The sequence below is a fragment of the Mustela putorius genome, unplaced genomic scaffold (assembly GCF_011764305.1).
Source record: "Mustela putorius furo isolate JIRA1106 unplaced genomic scaffold, ASM1176430v1.1 tig00003972_pilon_pilon_pilon, whole genome shotgun sequence".
NCBI lineage: Eukaryota > Metazoa > Chordata > Mammalia > Carnivora > Mustelidae > Mustela > Mustela putorius.
The window spans coordinates 6,561,202-6,588,355 of NW_025422115.1; the positions used below are offsets into that span (position 1 = coordinate 6,561,202).

Consider the following 27,154-nt stretch of genomic DNA (forward strand, 5'->3'; position numbering starts at 1 on the left):
TATTCAGGGGTGAAGTGCCACGATAGCTATGATTTACTTGAAAACGCAGCAAAAAAGGAAGAGTAGGGGGCCCACCAGGGGGTACAGCTAGTTAAGCATCTGAGCCTTGGTTTCGGCTCAGGTCATGATTTCATAGGTCACGGGATCGAGCCCCGTGTGGGCTCCGTGCTCAGCGTGGACTCTGCTTGGGACTCTTTCCCTCTGCCCCTTCCCCTCTCCAAAATAAATCTTAAAAAAAAAAAAAAGTAAAGTGTGTGTGGAGGGAAAAGAGAGAAAGCAAATGTGGTGTCAGGTTAACAGTGGAATCTAAATGAAGGGCATTTCATGTGTATTCACAAAGTTCAGCTCTTCCACGGTTCTGAAATTTTTCAAAATAAAAAAGTGTGGGGAAAGCCGTAATGACAAGGGAAGCAGCAGTAGAGTGACCTTGTCTTTTTTAAAAAAAAATCAGCTGAGGCTAAAACGTCATTCTCTTGACCCCAAATCCAACAGAGCCTCACCTGTCCGTGTCCATCCAGGTGAATGGAGAGACAAGACAGAGTCCTTCACCTCCTGGGTCCAAGACCTGAGTTTGGAGAGGGTGTCCCAGACCCCCAGACCCACGCATTCCAATCCGGGCTGCGTTGCTAAAGAGATAAAGACCAGGCACACATCGCCATCTAGTGGCCACATAAGGAAGCGTGTCTGCTGCTGCCTGTTCTGAACCCAAACTTAATTCCTTTCCCCACCACCCCCCCAACGCCCCACGCAGGCCCCTGGCTTGGTTGTTACATTTTCCCGTTGGCCAAGCACTGATTTTTTTTTGTTTGTTTGTTTCATATGGACTTACAGTTGCTTTGGAGAAACAAGCCAAAAAGCTGATTTCCTGCCCCCCAGAAACCGAATTGAGACCAATCGTTTGAGAATCCAGAAAAAAAGAGAAAAACCCTGCTCATGTGTATTTAACCAGCAAACCACTGGCCTTTCTGACTCCCTCTTGTGGAAATAAACGAAGGCCAACCAAATGAGAAAAGCAAAGGCAATTTATTCCAAGTTTGCCGTAGCAAGGGCGTCAGCTACCCTCTCCTGCAGTTTTGGTAGAGCCATGGGGATGCTCTCTGGTGGGAGAAAAGGGAAGCCTCTGGTGTGCCCCCCCCCACACCCTGGGGGGCCGTTGATGGGGAAGCTGGAGACAGCTCACGAGAAGAGAGGTTGTCCTGTGTGATTGGTTGGGGGAGCACTTTGGCTTCCTTTGGCTCATTTGAGTGGGACGTGGGGACAAAGACTGGGGAGTCTGCCTGTGATTAATCAAGTCCTGGCCCTTCGGGGCTGATTGTTACAGAAGTTACTGGCCATGGTGGGCTAGCCATGGTGGTGTGGTTCCCTACAAGCCTGGCTCAGAGTGGGCTGGCTTCCTGGGCTCATTATTGTAGAGAAGGGGGTTAGTTTCCCAGGCAGGTTGCCACACGTGGCGTGTCAAAGTTCTGTTTTTTTATATACGGCCTGGCCATTGTCTGTGTATTTGGTTCTTCTCAGTCTGGAAGCAGCCCATCTACAAGCTCCCAGTGTGGGGTCCGCCATATTGCAAGTGGCATCCCCTCTCAGAGGGGTCGGGAGACCCAGGTTGGGTCTTCTGTCTTCTTCTCCAGTCTGGGGGAGACCCCCTCCAAGCATGGGTCGCTCTGTACAAAACAGGTGTCATTCCCGCGGATTCCGGCCCTGGAAGAGGGAACATTCATGGACCTCCCCCCGAAATGGGTTCCCCCTAGAGGTTGGAGAGTTGGGGAGCAAAGTTTTGCAGAGGTCACTTGTGAGATGCAGATGCAGATGGAAATAGGTACCACCCCCCCCCCAGTGCCAGCCACAAGGTGGCCAAGGTCCTGACACCCTGGGACTCCAGCTGAGATGAACAGAAACAGACAAACTCACAATTGAATAAATAATTGCTCTATTCTAAGGCGACACTGGCCCCTGGGCTTCCTGCCCGAGGGGGCTTTTCCCCTTTCTCCAAACCCAGGCTCTCTGTGTGAAGTGGGCCCACCTCAAGCTGCCCTGGGTAGATCTCGACTGGCTCATAGACATCTCCTGCCAGATCACGGAGCTGGATCTTTCTGCCAACTGCCTGGCTTCCCTCCCCTCCATCATCCCCTGGGGACTCATCAACCTCCGGAAGCTGAACCTCTCCAAGAACCACCTGGGGGAGCTGCCTGCCGTGCAGTCATCAGATGAAATCATCTGCTCCAGGTGGGCACCCGCCCCCTCGCAGGCCCCTCGGGGTGCGCACGGGGACCTCCGAACCCAGCACGACCCCCCAGTCCTCCTGCTATGTACTCCTGGATCAGAGTTTGTGGTTGGAAATCCGGTTCTCTGTAAAAGGAGGGGAATTCTGCTGCCCTTACACAGTTCCAAGGAATACGGCCCCCCCTCCTTTCAAGGGGAATGCAGAGACGTCTGGGGGGGAGTGGTTTGTCTCAGCCCAACCTTATACTGTGCATGGTGGCCGTGCCCGCTGCTCACCTGAGATGTCCCCTCTTGGTCCTGCAGACGGAAATCCAAGGAGGCTGGACGTTGCCTGCCTGGGGGACACAGTGAGGCCCACGGGAGCCCGTTTTTATTTGACCTCCCAGGGACAGTGGGAAGGGCCTCCCAGAAAGAGTTTCCCCAAAAGCACTCTGGCAGTGGGTGGATGGCATGGGCAGCTCCTAGTTTCCTTTCTCAGGAGGCCTTGGGAGGAAGCCTGAGCGTGGCCCTTAGAGCTCCATGAGAAGGGGAAGGGCCTTACCTTCACTCTGTAAGGGTTTGAGCCAAGTTCAAAAGCTAAGGCTTCACTTAGAGTGAGCTAAGAGAGAATGCTGCACAGGGCACAGGGTCAGGAAGCAAGCCACAGGGAAGCCACACAAACATTTCCCCCCCTTCTGAGTGGGGGTCCTCAGCCAGGGCAAGCCAGTGGGGGGGGGGGGTCCAGGTGGCTTGAAACACAGACCTGTGGCCTTCCAGCAGCTTCGAGGGCACCATCTGACTTTGCTCTCCTCTCCTGAGAAAGGTTCATATCCCTTCTGGTCAGTGAGACCAGGGCCCACCAAAGACACGTGTGATTTTCTTCATCTCTGCGGGACGTGGTAACAGTTAATGGGATGAAAAGACATTTTCAGTGCACGCTCTTCAGCACTGCACGAGGGGAAATACAGAGAAACATGTCGCAGGGATGCCTTTCCTCTTTCTTCTGATGCCCTGACTGCCTCCCTCCCCAACCACAGGCTCCTCGAGATAGACATTTCCAGCAACAAATTGCCACACCTCCCACCGGGATTCCTGCACCTCTCCAAACTCCAGAAACTGACAGCTTCCAAAAACTACTTAGAGAAACTGTTTGAAGAAGAAGGTGGTACGTTGTATCATCGGCGCCCTGACCTCAGTCGTCGTTGAGTTCTTGACCGCGTCTTCTTACCACGTCATTATTTTCTTTTTCCCCAGCCACTAACTGGATCGGTTTGCGGAAGCTGCAGGAACTCGATATTTCTGACAATAAGTTGACAGAACTCCCTGCACTTTTCCTCCACTGCTTCAAGTCCCTCAGTTTTCTCAACGTCTCCAGAAATAACCTGAAGGTGTTCCCAGACGCCTGGGCCTGCCCTTTGGTGAGTATTGTACCAGAAATCAGGAAAGGCCAGTCAAGCCAGCATCTCATGTGCACCGGAGCTCTGGTCAGGGCTCTGTCTCACTTCCTCCTCTTGGTGACCAGGTTGGGTAGCAGCACTGCTGTTCCCTTGTTACCACTCAGAGGTGTCACTGGGCATCGAGCCCCTGAGTGTCTTAGGTGACTCACCTGTAAGCCAGCCCTGCCTCCTCTACTCCCCCCACCCCAGGCCCAGCTCCCGGCTCGAGATTCCTGCCATAACCCCCCATAGAACTTTCCACCGTTACAGCCTGCCCATCTGACATAGGAGGAGTTCTGCCCCAAAGCGGGGTGGGGGTGTGGTTCCTTTCCATGAGCTGTGAAATAAAAACAAAGAAGAGAAGAAGAAATAATTCGCCTCCACCTCCCTGACAATTAAATGGTGTTTTTGTTTCTGGGGAAGTTTGCTTGTTAAAACAGATGAGCCGGCCTAAAGAATATTTATGTGTTATTGCTATTGGTTTCAAACCAAGAAACTCGCCATCGCTCGCATGCGCTTTCTGGCTTCCACAGATGTGTGCGGGAAACCCGCTTGTCCCTAGATCTTGATCCTGAATGATGCCGTTTATTTCCAAGGACAATGGGCCAGATGTTCTGGAATGAAGGGATGGGGCAGGAGCCACCTTGGTCTCCCTCAGGAAACCGTTCCCGCCCCTTCCTTGGAGCAAGGACAGGAACACGGGACATGACAGTTTGTAGCCTCATAACCGTGTTGTATTTATAACAGAGCCTTAGCTGTCGAGTTCTGATTTTTCACATCAGTTTTGGAAAAGGTCTTTCACTGCACTTCAAAAGCAAATTAATATCTCCTTCTGTTTCTCGTCAAACTCCTAGAAATGTTGTAAAGCATCCAGAAACGCCCTGGAATCTCTACCGGACAAGATGGCTGTCTTCTGGAAAAACCACCTGCGGGATGTGGATTTCTCAGAAAATGCTCTCAAGGAAGTTCCCCTGGGGCTTTTCCAGCTTGACGTAAGTAAGCCTCATGGCCCTCTCTTTCTCATTGTTGGCTTTTGTGAGGAAATAGTCCACGTCGCTGTACAATCTGTTGGCTTCTCCTGAGCTTCTGAAACAAAAAAAAAAAAAAAAAGAAAGAAAGAAAGAAAGAAAGAAAGAAAAAAGGTTGAACTCTCAAAATTGTGCATGTTTATGAGCATAGATTGAGAAGAAGTGAGCAGCATGAAAACAGCTCTGTGAGGGGGAAGGGAGAGCACAGGTTTTCATCCTCCAGGACTCTTCAATGTTGAAAAGCATGAGCATAGCCCCACAGCCCTGTCTGGCCTTCTCTGGCCTCTTTCGGGACCCCCGGGTGCCCACCCCTCCCCCACTCCCCCAAGGCCTACCGATGTCCAAAGCTGAGGGAGCACCGTGGGGCAGGGTCTTCTTGCCCACCTCCCTCCCCAGAGGTGGCAGAACTGGAATTCCTGGGGCTCAGAACCTTCCTTGGCTGGGAACCCAAGAAAGTGCCTTTTTCCAGACCCCCATGTCTTCCCGACCCAACCACCCGGGGCTGCTTTCCTGTCTTAGGTGCTTTGCTGATCCATCTCTGTTTTCCCCACTTGGACAGGAGCCCCAGAAGGCGAGCGTAGCTCGTGTTCATCTCTTGGCACCGAGGGCTGCCCCGCCTCAGGGCCTGACCAGCATGGGCTGAAGGCACCCGGGCAACCCGAGGCAGAGCACACCTCGGCCCCCCTGTCCTGCCACACTGACCTCATGGGCCCCCACAGATTCTCGTGCCAGGAGAAGCACAGCTTCCCCTCGTGTTCAGGGACCCCTAAAGGGCCAGGAAGGTACCTTTCATCTGTGTGTTCTCAGGGAGCAGGGCCATCGAGTCTCAGGCCCCGAGGCGTGCACACATCAAGCGGGACCCTGGTAGGTGAGGGCGTAGGTCACTGCTACCCACAGAGGCCCCCCTGGCCATGAGTTGAGTCCCCTGCTCTGGGTCGGTTTCCTCATTTCACTCCAGCCGTGTGCTCACTGGGTTTTCTGGTTTCCACTGAGGCCAGAAGCAGGAGATCCTGAGGGAAAGAAGGTTGCCCAGGACCTTACCACTTGGCCCTGTGGGACCTTGTGTTTGCTCACGGGTCTCCCCCTCCAGATGGGGGTCGTGGGAGGCCCTGCATGACCCCAGGGTTCTGGGGCTTGGCGCGTGCACGGCCCTATGAGACATTCTGTGACAAACCGGTTGTGACAGTGGGGAAGTCCTGGGCCCTCCCTTGACATGGGAGAGGCGACGGCACGGGGTAAGGAATACAAAGTGGTGGGGGAGCCCATTCGCACTCCTGAGCCACGGCCACTGAGGACAGGAGAGTCCGTGTCCCTGGGAAAGGTGTTGAGAAAGGTTGCAGGGTGCCCCCTGTGCGCCCACTAAGGTAAAATATGTGACAAGTCCAAGGACGGAGCTTGTTCCCTGCAGTTCCTGGTGGGCGACAGAGGGCCCGTGGCCAGGGAGTCAGCAGGGGGCACCAGGTGTCCCGGCCACCCTCCCCTGCCCAGGGCATCACCTGAGGAGGTTACAGGAGGCAGGGGCGCCCCACAGTGTGCTACAGTCCCTCCCCCGTGGGATGCCTCGGCCCCCAGGACCCTTAGCATTGGCCACTGCTCCCCCCACGGGCCCATGCGTAATTGTCACTCTTCAGAGGGCCCAACACTGAGACGTACTTGTCCTCCTTTCGTTCTGGAATAACTGCCTCCCATTGATCAGGAGGGACGGACCATGTACAGACGTCCTGTTTGCTGCGTTAGGTATAATCTTGCGAGTAAGAGCCTTTCTTTAGCCCGACACTATTAGAATCTTCGCGAAGGCGAATCGGTTGTCATCATTTTGCTGCATTGTCTCAGGGAGCTGACCCTTCTCCCTGTGGTGTTTGATGGTGTCTCTGCATCTCTCTCTCTCTCTCCAGGCCCTCATGTTCCTGAGGTTACAGGGAAACCAGCTCGTGGCACTGCCGCCTCAAGAGAAGTGGACCTGCAGGCAACTCAAAACCCTGGATCTTTCCAGAAACCAATTTGGCAAGTAAGCATGGAGGCTCTGGCAAGTTCCAGAATGCATGTGTGACCTCAGTCCGGCAGCCCCGTGGGCCGGTGTCTCTGCCGGTTTGTCAGGGCGGCTGTTACAGAGCACCGCAGGCCTGGGAGGGGCAGGGGGGACTTAAAGAGGAGACGTTTATTCCCCCCACATGCCCGGAGGCGGGAAATCCAAGGTTAAGGTGACAACATGGCTGGTTTCCCCTGAGGCCTCTCCCCTGGGCTTACATAGAACCGGCTTTTCCCCGTGTCTCCTGTGGTCTTCCTGCTGTGCATGCCTGTGTCCAAATCTCATCTTAGAAGAACACTAGTCAGACTGGTTTAGAGCCCACTCACATGGCCTCATTTTAACTTGTTTACTTCTTTAAAGACCTGCCTCCAATTACAGTCACATTTGGAGGTCCTGGGGGTCAGGACTTCAAAACATAGGGGCACCTGGGTGGCTCAGTCGGTTAAGTGTCCGCCTTGGGCTCAGGTCACGATCCTAGGATCTTGGGATCGAGCCCCACATCTGGCTCCTTGCTCAGCGGGGACTCTGCTTCTCCCTCTCCTGCCCCTCCGCTTGTGTGCTCTCTCTCTCTGTGACAAGTAAATAAATAAAATCTTAAAAAAAAAAAAAAAAGACTTCAAAACATAAATTGGAAGGGGAGTCACAATTCACCTGTGACAGCATCCTTCCATTTCTAATTTTTAAGGGCTCCTGGAAGATCTTCTCACATCAGCCTAATCTGTCATTCTGTTCTAAAGTTTTAGCCAAAAAATGCACCTCCATTGAATAAAAGTGAGTCCCAGAGCCGTCTAATAAAAGATGAAAATCTGGGAATGAGCACAGCTTGCCTTTGGGGTCCTGGAGACCAGCCTCCCAATTTCACTTGCTGAAGCCCACTTCTTAGCAGGGCTTGACCCCCAAAAGGGAGCCCCCACCCCCACGCCCACCTTCACCCCCACCCTCACCCCCACCCCCACCCCCAGGTGATAGCGACTGGAATGGGCCTTCCTGGCAGGCACAGAAATGCTCCCACCTGCCTGTAATGGAAAACTCAAGAACGGAAATCACCATTGGCCATGCCAGCATTAGATCACCTCCTCTGGACATTTTTTTCCCCAAAGACTTCAGAGCATAATCAGTGCGGTTAGTAGGCAAGGTCTGTGCTTGCGTAGTAGCTGCAGGGACCCAGACATCTTCCTGATAGAATGTTCTCCCTTATATCCGCATGGCTCGGCATTATATAGTCACAGCAAAAATTGTCACGGTCTCCTCAAAATCTGATTTTTTTTTTTTTTTTTTTTGCCCCTGCAGAAATGAAGACGGACTGAAAACAAAGCGTATTTCCTTTTTCACCACCAGAGGGCGCCAGCGTTCTGGGACCGAGACAGGTGTGTGTCCATAGGGGCAGAGGAGACAGCCGGGCGGGCAGTTCCCTGCTCCACCACCGGGGGTCGCCCTTGCACGGGGTTTTCCCGGGAAACCTGGGCGCGCCCTGGGCCTCATCAGACCCGTTTGGCCTGCATGTACCCTGAAACCTTCTTTCCTGCTTGCAGTCCGATGAGACTGGTCGCTATATGTGTGGATAGCTCTGTTGTGAGTGAGCACCGCCGAGAGATGGTACACCTGTTAGTGCCCTTCTGTAAGGCTCATGGCATGGGGTGTGGCTTGGGGTTCCCCCATTTTGCAGATGAAGAAGTGGAGGCCATGGGGTTGCAGCCAGTTCAGGCTCCCGTAACAGAGAAGCACAGACTGGGCGGCTGAGATGCTGAAAATGTATGCTCTCACAGTTCTGGAGGCTGGAAGTCTGCAATCAGGCTCCTCGTGAGGGTCTTCTTGCTTTGTTCTCAGAGGGAGACAGACAGAAGAGCAAGCTCTCTGGTATCTCTTCTAAAGGCACTAGTGCCCTCATGGGGACCCTCCCTTCATGACCTCATCTAAACCTAATTACCCCCCAAAGGCTCCAACTCCAATCATCATCACGTTGGGTAGACTAGGTCTTTGGGAGGGGGGGGCACAGTCCAGTCTGCAGCACAAGGGCTGACTCACTTGCCCAGGTCATGTGGCTGCTCAGTGACAGAACCAGGTGTCATCCCAGCACTGTGGGACCCCAGCACTGTGGGACCCCAGCACTGTGTGACTCCAGGCCCACGGTTAGGGAGAGCAGTACCATGAAGTCCTCGCGGCCACACTATAGCAGCTGGTGAAGGCCTCGTGGGAACACAGCCCCACAGTCCTGGCCAGCCTGAGTGTCTGAAGGGACTTGGCCTCGTCCCCCAAACTCATCAGAAACAGGACTGTTGCTAGAGTGTTCTGACTGGTCTCACAACCAGGCCAGATCAGCCAACAGTATTCCAGGAAAGCTACTTCTTCTCGTTCATTGTCTTCTGGGAGGTATGGGGGAAGGTGTGGACCTGTCCCTCGAGCTCCTCAGCTAGCCCTTTTTTTTAACCCAAAAGCGAAGACTTGTAAAGCCAGTTATGCTCACAGAAATATCCCTCAAGACGCTGTCCCGGAGAACAGGAGCCAATATTTAGGTCATCCTCAATGTCACATAACTTTCTTCTTTGGCTCCATGTCTGTTGGCAAAGCGCTCTTTTAGTACAGGTGGCGTAAGACGGGGATGAGAAATGCCAGAGGCCAGGACACATTTGCAGGAGGTGGACCTAAATAGTCTGTCCACCTGTTACACTTCTTAATGACCTGATATGTGTGTTTATACATACGGTATCCATACGCATCATTCATGAATGAGTGTGTACGGTTTTTCACGTGTGATTTAAAAATAACAGGGAACAGACCTAAGTACATAATAGGAATTTAGTATATGACAAAGAGGGCATATCAGTTTAGTGGGGAGGAAACACGCTTAATTGTCTTAATAAATACTGTGGTGTACTTGCCTGTCCAGTGGGAAGGGGAAAGTGACCACGCTGGATTCCCTACTTTACCTCTACTGCAAAAATGTGCATTTCAAAAATGTAGATTTCAGATTTAAACAAAGAAGAAAAAGAAAACTATAAACATTTAAGATAATATAGGTAAAATTTGTGGATGGAGAAGTCCTTTAAAACCTAGGTGGGGAATCCAGAAGTCACTAGAAAAAGACCAAAACCTTGGGCTTTGTAAAAATTGAAAAGTCTTGTTCAGTAAAAGGCATCATAAACCGAGGCATGATGCAGACAGACTGAGAAGGAATATTTTCAATGCAAATCGTTGCGACACAAATTGGCTTAAGTCCCTGATACACAAAGACTGCTTACAAATTAATTTTTTTAAAAGGACAACACAATTGGAAAAAAAAAAAATAGGGGAGGGCAATGGGTATAAACAGTTTGCAGGAAAGGAAATCCAGATGGCCCAGAAACGGATGAGAAGGCCCCAAACCACACTCATGGGGACATAGCATGAGGAATTTCATAACTCATTCTTTTTTTTTTTTAAGATTTTTATTTATTTATTTGACAGATATCACAAATAGGCAGAGGCAGGCAGAGAGAGAGAGATAGGGAAGCAGGCTCCCTGGCAAGCAGAGAGCCCGATGTGGGGTCCGATCCCAGGACCCTGAGATCATGACCTGAGCCAAAGGCAGAGGCTTTAACCCACTGAGCCACCCAGGCGCCCCCATAACTCGTCCTTTTTAAAATGCGGGGCCTTAGGACTTTGGAAACTGAGTCCAAACATAGGGATTTGACTGGAAGGAAGGATACACACTTTCTTCTCATTGACGCCGAAAGGGTATATTGCCCGTGGAAAGTGTAGCTGGGGAATGGATCTCGGTCAGGCTTCTGTTACTGTCTGTTGAGCCTCGTGAACTCGAGTGGGTCAGAGAGGTGTCTCCAAGATGGAAATGCAGAAGGGCAAGAGGAGGTAGGGCCCAGCACTCAGTGGGACCAGACGCTTCCTTGCGAAGCCGCCAGAGTGCAAGGCCAAAGGCACACCACGAAGAAACACGACAGGAGCGTGTACTAATGTTCTGGAAAACGGCTTTGCCGGTGGCCAGCTGGAGCCCGTCTGGGAAGCCAGGTGAGGAGGCCGCACCCCGTGGAAGTCTCCCTGGCAGAGGTAGGTGTTGGCTTTGGCCTTTGACAAAGGCCTCTTGAGTTTGTCCATTTCGTCTCAAAAGTAGAGGCCTACCCCAGCATGAAAAGAAGGGGACCCATTGCAAATTCTTCCCCCGGGGGGCTTATCCTCCAGGGGGGCCGCTGATCCTCGGGAAAGGAATGACCTGTAAAAGCTAACTTGTCTGCAGATGAATAGTAAAAATTCCAAGGAGATTTGTGTACAATGAAGTAGCCCTACTTGCGCGGTGGCCTCGTCCAAAAATAATTTGCACAGCCGTTTTTACGGTAAAACTCAGACCAGCAGAGTCATAAATAACTTAGGAACGATTACAGTTCATAAATACTTCGAGCTGTGCTCTCCCAGGCCCATCGCCGCTCGGGGCCAGCGGCTCTGTGACAGGTGCTGCCCCTGCAGTAGTAATTCCTTATTCCATCCGCCCGCTACTTACGGAGGCTTCGTAAACACCGAGGGACGACCTGAAAATCAGAAAACACGGAGGCCAGGTGTTCTGAGTGTCGACCTGAAAATCAGAAAACACAGAGGCCAGGTGTTCTGAGTGTGTTCTCGGGGAAGAAAGTGAGCCTTTCTTCCTTCCTGTGAACGTATGTTCCTTCAGTGTGCGTCGGGGCAGGCTAAAGTGAATCGTTCTTTATCATTGGGGAGAAAATGTCCTTTTGAACATTTTTCTTACGTTCAAAGCCATCTTTAAAAGTCTGTGGCACCTTCGTTACACTCCAGGAGGCACTTCTCTGACCGCCTCCACTTCCCACGGGGGCCCGCTGGGCTGGTTTTCCGGGCGCCGATTTCGGGATTCTGTTATCGCCTCTTCTGGAACATTCTCAGATGCCAAGTTACCCCATTAGCATTGATACCGCGGGTGACACGTGTGGAGAATTGCCAGAGCGAAGGGAGGAAGTTGTGATCAAGGGCAGGAAAAGTGGCTCCAGCCCAACAAAAGAATCCCGGCTTCTCTATCTTGCTGGGCTGGCAGAGGGCTGGGGGAGAGGGCTTTGGGGCCGTCTTTTATCTTGAGTTCTGGGAGCTGGAGCTGAAAGGCACCCTTGCGGGCATGGAGTCCTGCCCCTCCTTACCAGGGAGGATAAGAGATTTGGAGATTTTGCTGAAACCTAAGCCTCTGATCCCCCAGTGTGTGAGTCCAAGCTCCCGGCCCCAGTCACTCTCGGCTCCCACGCTCTGTTGCCCGAGGAAGGAACACCTATATGACACCATCTCAATGGGAATCCCATAACTAACCCCATTCAAGAAGTCACTTAAACACTAGAGAGTTGGCTGGCTTTTCGGAGAGTGGCATCTTAGGAAGCATAAAAACCAAGCCCACTGTTTTATTTATGCTTAGGGAGCATAAAAACCAAGCCCATTTGCTAATGGATTGGCTTTTTTTTTTTTTTTTAATTTTTTATTTTTGATAAACATATATTTTTATCCCCAGGGGTACAGGTCTGTGAATCACCAGGTTTACACACTTCACAGCACTCACCAAATCACATACCCTCCCCAATGTCCATAATCCCACCCCCTTCTCCCAAACCCCCTGCCCCCGGCAACCCTCAGTTTGTTTTGTGAGATTAAGAGTCACTTATGGTTTGTCTCCCTCCCAATCCCATCTTGTTTCATTTATTCTTCTTCTACCCACTTAAGCCTCCATGTTGTATCACCACTTCCTCATATCAGGGAGATCATATGATAGTTGTCATTCTCTGCTTGACTTATTTCGCTAAGCATGATACGCTCTAGTTCCATCCACGTTTTTGCAAATGGCAGGATTTCATTTCTTTTGATGGCTGCATAGTATTCCATTGTGTATATATACCACATCTTCTTGATCCATTCATCTGTTGATGGACATCTAGGTTCTTTCCATAGTTTGGCTATTGTGGACATTGCTGCTATAAACATTCGGGTGCATGTGCCCCTTTGGATCACTACCTTTGTATCTTTAGGGTAAATACCCAATAGTGCAATTGCTGGGTCATAGGGCAGTTCTATTTTCAACATTTTGAGGAACCTCCATGCTGTTTTCCAGAGTGGCTGCACCAGCTTGCATTCCCACCAACAGTGTAGGAGGGTTCCCCTTTCTCCGCATCCTCGCCAGCATCTGTCATTTCCTGACTTGTTGATTTTAGCCATTCTGACTGGTGTGAGGTGATATCTCATTGTGGTTTTGATTTGTATTTCCCTGATGCCGAGTGATATGGAGCACTTTTTCATGTGTCTGTTGGCCATCTGGATGTCTTCTTTGCAGAAATGTCTGTTCATGTCCTCTGCCCATTTCTTGATTGGATTATTTATTCTTTGGGTGTTGAGTTTGCTAAGTTCTTTATAGATTCTGGACACTAGTCCTTTATCTGATATGTCGTTTGCAAATATCTTCTCCCATTCTGTCAGTTGTCTTTTGATTTTGTTAACTGTTTCCTTTGCTGTGCAAAAGCTTTTGATCTTGATGAAATCCCAGTAGTTCATTTTTTCCCTGGCTTCCCTTGCCTTTTGCGTTGTTCCTAGGAAGATGTTGCTGCGGCAGAGGTCGAAGAGGTTGCTGCCCGTGTTCTCCTCAAGGATTTTGATGGATTCCTTTCGTACATTGAGGTCCTTCATCCATTTTGAGTCTATTTTTGTGTGTGGTGTAAGGGAATGGTCCAATTTCATTTTTCTGCATGTGGCTGTCCAATTTTCCCAGCACCATTTATTGAAAAGGCTGTCTTTTTTCCATTGGACATTCTTTCCTGCTTTGTCGAAGATTAGTTGACCATAGATTTGAGGGTCTATTTCTGGGCTCTCTATTCTGTTCCATTGATCTATGTGTCTGTTTTTGTGCCAGTACCATGCTGTCTTGATGATGACAGCTTTGTAATAGAGCCTGAAGTCCGGAATTGTGATGCCACCAACGTTGGCTTTCTTTTTCAATATCCCTTTGGCTATTCGAGGTCTTTTCTGGTTCCATATAAATTTTAGCATTATTTGTTCCATTTCTTTGAAAAAGATGGATGGTACTTTGATAGGAATTGCATTAAATGTGTAGATTGCTTTAGGTAGCATAGACATTTTCACAATATTTATTCTTCCATGGATTGGCTTTTTTTTAATTGAAGATGTGTCCGCCGTAAAAAGAATTTTTGAATGGTATCAAATGGTGTGGCATGAATATCCAGTCTCCTAGTCACTCCCCTCCCCAGAGACAGTGGTGGGGTGCGTTACCGTTATGTTTGTGTCTAACATCCGTGTACACGCATGTATGCCTGCGTGTGCTCACATGCTTGTAGCGGCGTATAACATGCACACACGTGTGGTGCGTGTGCACATACCTGTGATGTCGTATGCCTGTGGCCCACATCGCGTAATATCTTTATGCATATAAAATATATATGTGAAATGTACATAGGGCACGGGCTGTGCGTTTGCTCCCACGCCTGCACACACCCATTTTCAGCTCACCAGTAGCTGTTGAGTGTTGCCTCACCCCCACACGTAGACCTGCCCCGTGCTTTGCAATAATTATATATTATCCCTGTCCCTCATCAGCTGCCTCCCTGGGGGTGGGGAGGGCTGTCTTCTGTCTTTGCTGTTACAAACAGTGTGCCCGGGAGTGTCCTGCCCTTACAACCTGGCCACACACGTGCAGGGATGTCTGCAGGACCAGCCCCTGGAATTAGAACCCCTCAGTCAGGAAGATGAGCACCTTACTCAGGTCAACTTGCCAAAATGCCCCCCAGAGGCTGCTGCCAGCTAGCACACCCGGGTACCTTCCATGCCATGCCAGGATGGTCCCAAATCCCCTGCCAACAGCCCCTCTGCTTTGGCATCTCTTTGCAGCGGGGGTGCTGGAATTTCCAGCCTTCCTAAGTGAGTCTTTGGAAGTCCTTTGTCTGAACGACAATCACCTGGACGCTATCCCTCCCTCGGTTTGCCTCCTGAAGAGTTTATCAGAGCTCTACCTGGGAAAGTGAGTACCCGGCCGGCAGGGGGAGGCTTAAGTGTGCTTCGGTCTCCCATCTGAGGACGCAGACCCTGGGGGCGGGGGGGAGGGGGAAGGAAGCCATCTATGTACGGGGAGGCAGCAGGGGGACTTTGAGAACCGGACTTCGTCAAAGAGGTGGGAGAGGGAAAGGCAGGGGCCGTGATGCCTGATGCCTTCTGTCCTAATGAGAACTGCTCAGTCCTTCATCCTTCCATCCACCGATTCCCCCTACCGCCGGGCACCGCTGGGGGTGCAACGTGAGAAACAATGAAAATATCAATTCTGTTACGTTGCCTTTCTGAGAGGAGACACTGATAATCTTTATGGCATCATAATCGATAGAAGAGAGAGGATGTTGGGGGAGGAAATCTGGTTCTAAGCCACGGGGCTCTGCAGAAGGCAGAGCTGGCTTTCCAGCGAGAAAGGCTTCGGAATTCACTGTCTCGACGGATCGCTCGAGATGTTGGGCTTGGGGTACAGGGCTCAGAGGCTGACAGCCTGCCGCGTGCACGCCTGCATGTAGTTCTTTGTGTCCTCCTGCGGTGTGTGTGTCCCCTCAGCAATCCTGGCCTCCGCGAGCTCCCGGCGGAGCTGGGGCAGCTGAGCAACCTCTGGCAGTTGGACATCGAAGACCTGAACATCACCAACGTGCCCGCGGAGATCAAAAAAGAAGGTAGGCTTTCCAAGGCAGCACCCCTCCCCACCCCAGCTGCCCCAGGAAGAGAGGACTCGAGTCCAGTCATTAAGGACCTGAGCCAGAAGCAGCTTCAGCTCCCGTGGTTGGGCAGGTGCAGAGAGATGACCCAGAAAGTGATGGCGTCATTGTGCTGCAATTAACCACATGATGAAACTATGATTCTGTGGGCGGGAATGATACCCTCTTTAGGTCCTTGACTTTTGGACTCCACTTTTGGGGTAATTATGACCGCAGCTTCGCTGCATCGTCCAACCCAATCGCCCTCTCCACATCCCCCATTAGAATATGTGGAAAGCGTTCCTTCAAGACAGGATTTTGTTTCCCAAGAGCTGCGAGCATGTTCACGTCCATACGTCAGCGGCGTCTACCTTCCCTGCTCTGTGATTTTTTCCCAGGCCCCAAAGCAATGCTGTCTTACCTGCGCGCTCAGCTGCGGAAAGCAGAGAAGTGCAAGCTGATGAAAATGATCATCGTGGGTCCTCCGCGCCAGGGCAAGTCCACCCTCCTGGAGATCTTACAGACGGGGAGGGCCCCCCAGGTGGTGCACAGCGAGGCCACCATCAGGACCACCAAGTGGGAGCTCCAGAGGCCAGCTGGCTCGAGAGCCAAGGTCAAGGATGGTCGGCGTGCTGAGTCCCCATGGGTGGGAGGGAGATTCCCGGGGCCCCTTCTCTCTCCCCTCTCCAGAGAGCCTGGGATTTTCACAGCCTGGAGCCTCGGGCCCCGGATATTTACAAGGGCCGCTGTCTGCCATCTCAGACCAGCTCCTGCCAAGGCTGGTGAATAATTTCTTAATAATTTCTTCACATGATCTCGTGGTGGTTCTGTTATAGTTAAATGGAGGCTTCGGGCCAGTGGTTCTTATTCTTGGCTGTCCATTAGGTTTCTCTGATGGGCATCTAAAGATAGCAGTGGCCCGGCCTTGCCCCTCCTGGCCCTAAGGGTGGCATTTCAAAGCGTCCAGAGTAGCTGTCCCCAAAAGCAGAGAGCAAACTGCTATCATAGGCAGCAAGACACAGCTCACCTGCCCCTGATGGGGAGGCTGAGGGCGCCCTGGGATGAATGTCCATCCCCGTGGCCACCGACTCCCACCCCAGGTTCTGAAAAGTCCAGTTCTTAAGCCCTATTTAAAACGAATCCTCTGGCAACCCCATTAATCATCTTGTTTTCTGTTCCGTATGAGCCAAAGGAAAAGGAACATGGGCTAGCCCTGGAATTGGGGGAAAGAGCCTGCGGAAGAGCTGGGGGGGGATAGAGCACAGCAGGAGTGCTTAGCTCTTTTTCCCAGCTCAGGGAAGGAAGGCACCCCCATCACGCCTCCCTTAGCTGCCGCTGTATTTGTGGTCACGCGGAACCACACCAGGACCCGGGTGCGAGGAGGCTGTTTAGGGCAAAACCAACGGGCCTTGGGGCCAGAGGCTGCACGATGGCCCCCCACGGCCCCCAGCACAGGGCCGACTAGAAACAGCTTCCCTTGCAGAGTCTTCTGTACAAGATCGCTTGCCAAGTCAGGCTTTCTAAGCTCGGGTCATTAAGCATTTAAGCTATATATTTTAGCAGACTCAGACACCGGTTCTCTAGAGAGCAGAGTTCTGCCTGGTAGTACCAGAACCACCACCCCTCCCCCCGCAGAACTCCCCAGGAGCGAATCTCACTAACTCATGTCAGGAGGCTCTTAAAAGCCGCCCAGGATCTCTGGATTCTCTCCTGCTTCATTTTGTTGGGATTTGTTTGTTTGTTTTGTTTTGTTTTGTTTTTGTTTTTTGAGCAATTACTCAGTATCACTTTCTTCCAGTCGGTCTTCAGCAAATGATTGTCTGAGGTCCTAGGGGTGAATGGCCGTTTCCATCTTTCCTGTTCCTCGGCCCCCACTTCCTTTCAGCCGGCGCTATAATTTCCCCTCCTTTGTCAAGGGACCACCAGCACCTGATCTCTCGAATGTGGGGGCCCGTCCCTGCCCGTGTGTCTGGGCCCTCAGCCAGTTGAGAACAGCTGTGTTTTCACTCCTTTGCAAAAGCAGGTCAGCACGCCTTGTCTCAGTGGCCAGCGTGCTACGTCGTGGAAACGACCCTTTGCTGCAGAAAGTTGCCGTCTTTTTGCTCGGGCCAGACTCTGAGCTCACAGGATGATAGAGAAACCACCGTTTACACAGCCTTTCCCGGCAGCACAACAGCTAATCTTTTGTTTGATTCCCACGATGGGGCAGCTTCCCATCACCCTCAGGGGGTGGCTTCCCATCATCCTCACTGGGCGCCACGCTCTGCCCGAGTCCTCCGCCGCGCCCTCGCACAGATGGAGGTTAAGCCTTGGCGTGAGCACCGTCAGCCCCGGGGGTTCCCTCTAGCAGGAGGTCTAACCGTCTACTGCAGAGACAGAGACATGACCGTGTCCCCAGTGTTCCACAGACATAGGTGAATGCAAACACCCTAGCCTGCAGGCACCCGCCGTCCAGGGCCTGGCCCTGTGCTCTGTGAGTGGTACATAGAAGCTTCCAGAAGTCCCACCTCGGCACTGCTGGGTCCCTTTCCCTTGCTTGGGTTCCTTGATTCCCGAGAGAGACAGCAGGACCGGCCGAGCCCTTCCATGGCTGTGCCTTTCTTAGGCCTCACACGCAGCACCAGAAGCCGTCGGTGACCTCAGTGTGGCTGTGACGATGGCTGTGGTCCTAAATGCAGCTCTTGTTGCTCAAGCAGGTGGAGTCTGTGGAATTCACCGTCTGGGACATCGGCGGCCCCGCGAGCATGGCCACCGTCAACCAGTGCTTCTTCACAGACAAGGCCTTGTATGTGGTGGTCTGGAACTTGGCTCTGGGTGAGGAGGCCGTGGCCAGCCTCCAGTTCTGGCTGCTCAACATCGAGGTGAGGAGACGCCAGACCCTCAGGTTGCGGGCCGCGGAGCCTCACAGGGGGCCCACCACTTCTCCAAAGCATCCCCCTTTATGGGGGCCGGGGGAATGGTCAGGGAGAAACGCTGGGCATCGTGGTGGGCGTTAGGAAGGCCCCTGATTCATAGGTCGCCGTGGAGCCCTTAAAACCCTTCTTGGCCAGATGGTTGTCCGCGCCCTCGTCTTTTTCTTCTACCTTAAATTTAAGAGCCCACCCCCCACCTTGGACCCAAAAGGAAGACAGAGCCCCCCCTTTCACAGGTAAAGATGGTAAGAGCCTGGATGCAGGCCAGGTCCCAGGTGGCAGACACACTGGCTGAGGGAATAGAGATCCAGCCCATCTGGGATGCCTCTCCTGGAACCCCTCCGTGCACAACATGCCCTCGAGGTTTCCGGAGGTTTCCTGGAAGCTGTTTCCCAGTCCCGTCTGTGCTCAGCTGTGGGGCTGTCTCTGGCAGGCCAAGGCCCCAAACGCAGTGGTGCTGGTGGTTGGAACGCACCTGGACTTGATTGAAACCAAATTCCGAGTGGAGAGAATCGCAACGCTACGCGCCTACGTGCTGGCCCTCTGCCGCTCACCCTCCGGGTCCCGGGCCACAGGCTTCCCCGACATCACCTTCAAACACTTGCAGTGAGTGTCCTGCTCTCTCGCACCTGGTGCCCAGAGGTTGCTGGGGCTGCGGCGCCCTCACGTGTCCGTCTTCCCCACCCCGGGGTAGGACAAGCTCCCACTCGCGGATTGGCAGGGCAGAGCCCGGACACCCCCTCCCCAGGTGTGTGGGTCCCCCCTACCCCATGGGTCCCCTCCTCAGGGTCCCCTCCTTGCCTGTGGCCTGTGTTGAAAGTCGTATACCATCTGTCACATTTGCTGATCTCAGACGGATCACAGACCCCCCACCCCATGTGGTCCTGGTTCTCACGCTGGGTCTGAGTGGTCCAGGCCAGTGCCAGTGGGATCGGGGCGCTGAGCTTGTTGCTTCTCTCCCCTCCTGTCCTTGGGCTCATGACGGTTCCATGGGTTATGGGGACCATTGTGCCCTCTTCACAGATGATGGAAGGAGCTCAGCGAGTTAAGCCAGCCTTCTGTCATAGGAAGCAAGTGTGGGTTGCTATACTGTGCTGGGGGATCTCGGGTCCCCCCACTTTGGGTGGGGTGCCGCAGACCTTGGTTCAGAGATGAGCCTGGGGTCACTTCCGCTTGCCTCAGCCCACAGGATCGGACTGACCCTGATGCAGAGCTTCAGGACTCCCTCATGTGCCCTTGAGAACACCCCTGAGGCCTATGATAACAGGACCTGGGTCCAACCCGCCTCTGCCTTTCCAGCTTGTGTCCTTGGGGCTTCACCTTGCACCTTTGGGCCTCACATTCCTCCTCTGTAAAATGGGCGCACTCGGGACACGGTGCATCGCTCCCCACACAGAGCGTTGCACCAAGTGAGCCCTTAATACGTGTCTCTGCGTTCACCTTTTTTTTTAATAAGATTTATTTATTTATTTGACAGAGATCACAAGCAGGCAGAGAGGCAGGCAGAGAGAGAGGAGGAAGCAGGCTCCCCGCTGAGCAGAGAGCCCGATTCGGGGCTCGATCCCAGGACCCTGAGATCATGACCTGAGCCAAAGGCAGAGGCTTTAACCCACTGAGCCACCCAGGCGCCCCTCCCGGGTCCTTTTAACGTGCCAGCGTGAGGGACAAAACCCGGGGACAGAGAGATGCTGCCCAGCTTGTGGGAGAGGAGCCGTGTGGCGAGGCATCTCGTTCTGTTTTGCACTCGCAGCGAGCTCTCCTGTAAGAGCCTGGAAGGCCACGAGGGGCTGCGGCAACTGATTTTCCACGTCACGTGCAACATGAAGGACGTGGGCAGCACCATCGGCTGCCAGAGACTCGCGGGGAGGCTGGTGCGTGCTCAGGCCTCCGGCTGCAACCCGGGGTGGGAGGGGGACGCTCCCTTTCTGTAGGGAATCCCAGCACGTATGCTGGGTGCTCAGTTGCTCTGGTCCCTGTGCAAGCAGTTTTGGGGGAGGGGTGTGCAAGGGTGCAAGGTTGAGGGGGTGCAGGGGTGAGCGGGTGAGAGGAGAAAGTCACCCCTCAGGCCTCTGGGGAGCAGGGGGCAGCAGGCGGGGCCGGGTGGGCGGGGCGCGGCTCGGGAGCTGCGGGGGCCCAGCCAGCCCGCCTGTCGCCCAGATCCCCAGGAGCTACCTGAGCCTCCGGGAGGCCATGCTGGCCGAGCAGCAGCGCCGCAGCCTGGGCGACGACGTGCAATACCTGACGGACAGGCAGCTAGAGCAGCTGGTAGAGCAGATGCCCGACAAGGACATCAAGGACTATGAGGATCTGCAGTCCGGTGAGTGGGCGCCCCGGGTGGCGGGGGGCTTGCAGGGCGATCCCTGGGAAGGGGCAGTCCCGTGTTTCACTGCTCGGCACCTGTCTGCAAGTGAGCGTCAGAGCACTTGACGTGGTTGTGTCACGAAGGGCGGGTTTATGGTTTAAAGAGTAGGGATGTTTGCAAAGATGGGATCTGCGAATGCTGGAGGTGGGCGGGCCGGAGCTCCCTGGCGGGCCGTGCCGTCAGATCAGCATGTTGGCAAGAGTTCCACGGTGCCACTAGGGTGCCCGGGACAGGGCAGCAGAGCCATCTGCAGGGCCACGTGTGCTGGAGGCATTGCTTGCTTCCCAAGAAGAACCAGTGACCCAGACCCCTAGGGACTAAGTCACCCTAGAGTCCCTGTCACCCTTTGTCTGACACTGCTCCCCTTCCCTGGGTAGCCATCGGCTTCCTCATAGAAACCGGCACCCTGCTCCACTTCCCGGACACCAGCCACGGCCTGAGGAACCTCTACTTCCTTGACCCCATCTGGCTGTCCGAATGTCTGCAGAGGATTTTCAACATCAAGGGCTCCCGGTCGGTGGCCAAGAACGGGGTGATCCGGGCAGAGGACCTCAGGATGCTGCTGGTGGGGACCGGCTTCACACAGCAGACGGAGGAGCAGTATTTCCAGTTCCTGGCCAAGTTTGAGATCGCCCTGCCTGTGGCCAACGACAGGTGAGGCCACCACGGCCGGGCCACTCATGCTGCGCCCCCAGGGAGGGAGCGGGGCTTGGGGTCACTGGGGGTTTGACCAAGAGCTCCAGGCAAGGGCCGTGGGGACAGATGACCTGCCTGCCTGGGCTGGCCTCTCCTCTTTGGGCCCCGGGGGGGTCTCTTTTCAGGGACTTAAAAGAAACGCATTCACTGAAAAGAAAAATGCAAGAAAACATGAATGAATGGCATTAAAAATATCTTGCGGGGTGGGGGGGCTCATATTTTAGAGAGTGGATTGCTTGGTTATTTGGTGAATGCAACTGGGATAAGTGACAAGGAGATACTAATTATACAACCTGGTTTCCAAATGCAGGGGGGCAGGGGCCGGGGTGGGAGTGGGTACATGTGGGTCCCATCCAGTGATGCTGCCTCTGAACTGGTTGGGCACTCAGGGCCTCCATGTCCCAGTTTCAGTTTCAGCTGCTTCCTGGGTCTGATATTGATGTTGCCCACGAGGCAGTAACCAGGACCCTAAACCCGCAGACCTTTTCCACGCACCTACCATAGACTGTGTCACCACCTGCCTCCCTGGAGCTAGAGCTGGTCCTAGAGCTCTGGGGTCATGCCCTCCGGAGACTCTTGGGAAGCTGGCCTGGACCCTGTGTGCCAGCCCGGAAACTCCACCTGCATAGACTGGGCCTCTAGGAGCCAGAGCTGGGTCACTGTGCCCGAGGCACCCCGCAGATTTCCATGCGATCTTATAACTTGGGAGAGGGCCTCTTGTCACTCAAGCTCCCTGGGAGCCATGAGGGGGTCCTAAAAGGAGAAACCCCAAGGAGGGATTGAAAGTCCGCATGATCCTCATACCGTGAACAAGCGGTGTCTTTGACGCTGGTCCATGCACAATGAGGCAGCCTCTAAGTTCGGTATTGCCGAAATCGGAGAATTTTCCAGTTATTTTACCAACAGGTAAGAGGAAATAGGGGTTACCAGGACTCAATAAAAGCAAGTCGGTTCTGCACACACGTATGACCAGTTGAACCATAAAATTACCCAGGTTATGGCCAAGTCTTCTGGAAGGCTTACAGTGCAGTGGGTGAGAGCACAGGGCCAGAATGCTTGCATTCTGCCAAGAATCCCAGCTTCCTTTCTTGTCTCATCTGTACAACAGGAATAAGACTATCGTCAACTGGTATTATGATTATTGTGAGGATTAAATCAGGTAATGCATGTAGAATAGGAGAAGTGTCTCTTACTCTTAAAAGCTCCAAAGATGGGCCACCTGGGCGGCTAAGTCGTTTAAGTGTCCCACTCCTGGTTGCAGCTCGGGTCGCGATCTCCCGGTCTTGAAATCAAGCCCCAAGTTGGGCTCCTTGCTCAGCACAGGGTCTGCTTGCAATTCTCTCTCCCCCTCTCCCCCTTCCCCTGCTTGGGCCTGGGCACACATGCTTGCTCCCTCGCGTGATCTCTTGCTCTCTCTAAAATAAATAAATCTTTAAAAAAAACCAAAACTCCAAGGACATCAGGTGTCATAAGCATTATTATTGTTACCCTCCCTTTGTGTTAAGTACTCAAAGCCAGTGGTACCTGATTCCGTAGAAAGTCACAAATGTCCGGGCATTTTCCATTTTTAGCACAGGTGTAATGATTCCCTTGTGCCTTAGGCAAGTTCCCTCTCCTTGCACACAAATGTGTATTTGGTTAACAGTGCTGCCCAGCGTCTCTGAGAGCTCCTGGCCCATGGAGCTCCTAGCCGTCACGGTGTTGTAGCGTGAGCTCGCTCCTCCACAGAGACATGGTCGTCCCCCCCCGCCAAGGTTTTGTACATGGAAAGAATTTGCCTCTTTCATCCCCATCTTGCTGACCCTCTGGTCATCCCCCGGTTCATCCTTTCGCCGGGAGCAATCGCTTTACAGTAGGTGAGCCGGTGTCGGTGGTCTGGAGCAGAGCGGCCGTGGCCAGTCAGCTGGCATCTCTCCTCTCCCACACTGGCTTCAGAGTGGTCTCTGCCTTTGGCCACGTGGAGCAGCTGCTCAGTGTGGGCTGCGCTGGGGCCCCGGGGCACAGAGCCCACTCCCCCCCCTCACTCGGCACCACCCGGCAAGATGTGGCCGGTGTGAGCTCCACGCTGAGTGTGGTGTGGGCGAAAAAAGTGGCGTAAATCATGGCAAGGCACTGATGAGGACCTCCGGATTGGGGAGGGGCAGGGAGCAGATGTACAAGGACTTTTCAGAACATGAAGAACTAAGTCGGGCTAAAGGCCTCGGGGTGGAGGGAGAGACACTCTAGCTGGGGTGAATGAGAAGGTCCTCTTACCCCAGACCCGAAGTGGCTGAAAAGGACCTGAAACCTCACTGGCTTGCCCTGTCGGCACGCCCCCCGCCACAAACCCTGCGGGGCAGGTGTCCTTTCTCTTCCCATGTCCGGAAAGGAGAGTCTGCATGGGGTTGCAGGGTTGAAGGCACAGAGCTGAGATGGACGCGTCTACGATATTTTCAGAATAGAATCCAGAACATTCTAAAGACACTTTATTGGAGCTAAACTGATGTCTTTAAAAGCTTCAGGGGAGCTGAAGGCACGGACTTTGTTCAGAAAAGAACCCTCAAAAGGCCACCCTGTGCCTGCCCCCGCAGCTCCCCACACACAGAAGATTCTGGGTTTCAGGCACACTCTTGGAGGGGCCTCCCCAGCTTCGGCTGTTGTCAGCTGACTCGGTGACTCAGCACTTTTATGCTGAGCAAGAGGGCTCTCATAAAACATCCCTCCGTGCACAAACAGCCTCATTCTAACTTTTAAGGCGATGGTGTTGTCTCAGCCGTCCAAGAACAATAAATAGCTTCGAAGGCCAGAAACATGACTCTGACCCCAATGTCTCCATGGCCCTTGGAACTGTGCGGCTGTATTTGTGTTTCCTTTGTCATCCACAGTTAATTTTAAGCGATTCCCCAGTCACAGCCCCCTTTGCAGTGAGTGGACCGAGACTTGCTGTGTCTGATGTGTTTATGACCACAGACACTCTCATGTCTTACCTTAGCATATTCTAATTGTCCTAGAGGCCTTTCAAGGGGCCTCTTTGCTGTCCCCTTCTTCATTTCCTCTTGGAGCATTTATTCTCAAGCACAGAAACTACCCTGTCTTTCTAAAAGTAGAATTCCAGGGGCACCTGGGTGGCTCAGTTGGTTAAGCATCTGTCTTTGGCTCAGGTCATGATCCCAGGGTTCTGGGATCGAGCCCCGCGTCGGGCTCCCTGCTCAGCAGGGAGTCTGCTTCTCCCTCTGCCTCTGCCTGCTGCTCTGCCTACTTGTGATCCCACTTTCTCTCTCTGTCAAATACATAAATAAAATCTTTAAAACAAACTAAAAAATAAAAGTAGAATTCCAGAGGCCCTGCGAGGGGGAAGGCACTGGGGCAGGGGGCCCAGGCCAGGCTACACCGTTCACCTGTCCCCACTGATGTGTTCCAGCTACCTTCTGCCACACCTCCTTCCATCCAAACCCGGCCTGGACACTCACGGCATGCGGCATCCCAAGGCCAACACCATTCAGAGAGTGTTTAAGATGAGTTTTGTTCCCGTCGGCTTCTGGCAAAGGTTTATAGCACGGATGTTGATCAGCCTGGCGGAGATGGACCTGCAGGTAATGGTCGTTGCTACCTGAGGGGTTGGGGGGTGGTGAATGCACGAAGGGGAATGCACGAAGGACACCCAGAGCTGAGCTCTCCCGGGAAGGAGAGGCCCTTTGCTGGAAGGGGTTGACCGAAACCCCTTTTTCTATAGCAAAGCTGCTGCCTTAAGCCCAGGAGGCCAACATGAGCACAGCTGCCTTCTCTTCTGTGGCTGGCAGACAGACCCCTTTGCGCCCTTCTGTGAATAAGAAACCAGCCCCAGGGCGCCTGGGTGGCTCAGGTCATGATCTCAGAGTCCTGGGATCGAGTCCCGCATCGGGCTCTCTGCTCAGCAGGGAGCCTGCTTCCTCCTCTCTCTCTCTCTCTGCGTGCCTCTCTGCCTACTTGTGATCTCTCTCTGTCAAATAAGAAACCAGCCCCTAGCTGGCTCAGAGTCCACATTTTAGGAGCTGTGGTTATAAACCAGTCCACATCAGAAATCCCCTTGTTAGAACAGAGATGGCCGGGCCCCGTCCGAGGTTCCAATGCAGTGAGTGAGGACTGGGAACCAGCATTTTGCGTATCTAACCATGGTCCTCCGTGATGCCCTGGGTTTGGAGACCACGCTTAGAGAACCGTGGCTTTGCCGCTCAGGCAGTGCCCTGAGCTCACCTGGGGAGTTGAGATCAGAGTGCAGGCTGCCTAAATCAGACTCTCTTAGGGCGCCACCCAGGCATTGGGAGTTTTTAGAACTTGCCAGGTGATTTCACTGTCAGGTCTGAGAACCACTGGTGTGGATCTTTAACTGGGGCTGGAAGCAATGAAGACCTGACCCAAGCAGTTCCTTTCCATGGATTCACCCGGACGGGGGTCAAAAGGAGTGCTGGTTTTCCACCACCCTTAATTTCATGCAAAACAGTAACACAAAAGTAGTGTCTGTCTAGAATGGCGTTTCTCAAAGTGGGATTCCTGGACCAGCAGAACCTCACCCGGGAGCTTGTTAGAAATGATGGGTATTAAGGAGGGCATGTATTGCCTGGATCCCTGGGTGTGGTGCATAAACAATGAATCTTGGAACACTGAAAAAATAAAATTAAATTAAAAAAATAATAAAATACAATGGTACGGAAACAAATAAATATTTAAGATTTCTCTTAAAAAAAGAAATGCAAGTCCATGCCCCCCACCCCCCCCCACACACACACTACATCAGAAACACCAGGATGGAGCCCAGTGCTCTGATTTTCACAAGCCTTCCAGAGGATTCTGACCCAGTATGAGCACCCCTGGCATAAACTTGGAATATTTGATGCTAAATTCACTATGAATAATTGTTGAATAATTGATGGTAAATTCACTCTGAGTTTTATTTTTGCCACATTCTAATGAAAAAGGCCCTTATGGAATTAACAACCCCGTGGCTGACTAAAGATGTTCTTTGATCTTCCGAACATTTTACTGAAATGTTAAAAAATCAATACAAGAGCCTAATCGTAACTGCTGTGGCCCATGTTGCGGGGGGTGGGGGGAGGGCTTGCTTGAAAGGCTTGGGGGGCCCACTGATGACGGGAAGAGTGGGTACAGGAGCTGGCTGGTCTACGGTTCTGACTCGGTCACTCTGCCCTCCCTTTAAACTGTCCTCCTGCTGCGTTCTAAGTGGGAGGTCACAGAACACAGTGTTGCTGTCATCGTGGGAGGCCTGAGCTCCCAAGTGGGCTCCGTGAGGGCGGGTAGGAGACCCAGCTGGGCGTGGGGGTGGGCACCCTTCCAGGCGGCAACCCTCCCTCCAAATGAGAGGAGAAGTCCTATTAAAATTCAGATGAGGAGGAGTTCAGTCTCAAAAGTAGTCACAGGCATACAAATTCAAGCAACAGATGAGATGCTGACCACTTCGCACGTCTCAAGGCCCAGACTGCAGCCACAGTGGGCGGCCCCAGAAGCAGGACACCTTCCCATGCTGTGGCCCGTGTATGTACGGTGGAATTCTTCCCACAGCGGCTTCTCGGTCCATATCCAGAGCCTAAAAACCGTTCAGACCCTTGGGCGCAGTAATCCTACCGCTAAAAACATGAGCAAAGGAAATCACTTAGAATCAGAGAACGCTTTTCTGTGACTTTGCATGGATCATTGGCCTGGCCTGCTGGAGGGAGTGGACAATGGGAGCAATCCAGACATTCCGAAAAACGAATGATCGGGAAGTCACTATAGACCACAAAATACCGCGCTTTAGAAAAATGACTTCTG

General features: G+C 52.9%; 1 protein-coding gene across 5 annotated transcripts in view; it reads left to right on the forward strand.

Annotated features, from left to right (window-relative positions):
* Positions 1-27,154, forward strand: part of LRRK1 (leucine rich repeat kinase 1) — a 123,259-nt gene that overhangs the window by 69,842 nt on the left and 26,263 nt on the right. For 4 of the 5 annotated variants that reach the window (XM_045070739.1, XM_045070741.1, XM_045070740.1 and 1 more), the window contains 15 exons: positions 1,997-2,223; positions 3,237-3,364; positions 3,454-3,617; positions 4,490-4,627; positions 6,559-6,671; positions 7,983-8,059; positions 14,562-14,691; positions 15,267-15,379; positions 15,799-16,013; positions 18,097-18,261; positions 18,746-18,918; positions 20,063-20,183; positions 20,470-20,629; positions 21,052-21,328; positions 24,771-24,942. In XM_045070739.1, coding sequence (XP_044926674.1) covers positions 1,997-2,223; positions 3,237-3,364; positions 3,454-3,617; positions 4,490-4,627; positions 6,559-6,671; positions 7,983-8,059; positions 14,562-14,691; positions 15,267-15,379; positions 15,799-16,013; positions 18,097-18,261; positions 18,746-18,918; positions 20,063-20,183; positions 20,470-20,629; positions 21,052-21,328; positions 24,771-24,942 — 2,373 coding nt within the window. Of the gene's footprint in view, positions 1-1,968; positions 2,224-3,236; positions 3,365-3,453; positions 3,618-4,489; positions 4,628-6,558; positions 6,672-7,982; positions 8,060-14,561; positions 14,692-15,266; positions 15,380-15,798; positions 16,014-18,096; positions 18,262-18,745; positions 18,919-20,062; positions 20,184-20,469; positions 20,630-21,051; positions 21,329-24,770; positions 24,943-27,154 lie in introns of all 5 variants that reach the window. The other variant, XM_045070743.1, reaches the window with a different exon arrangement.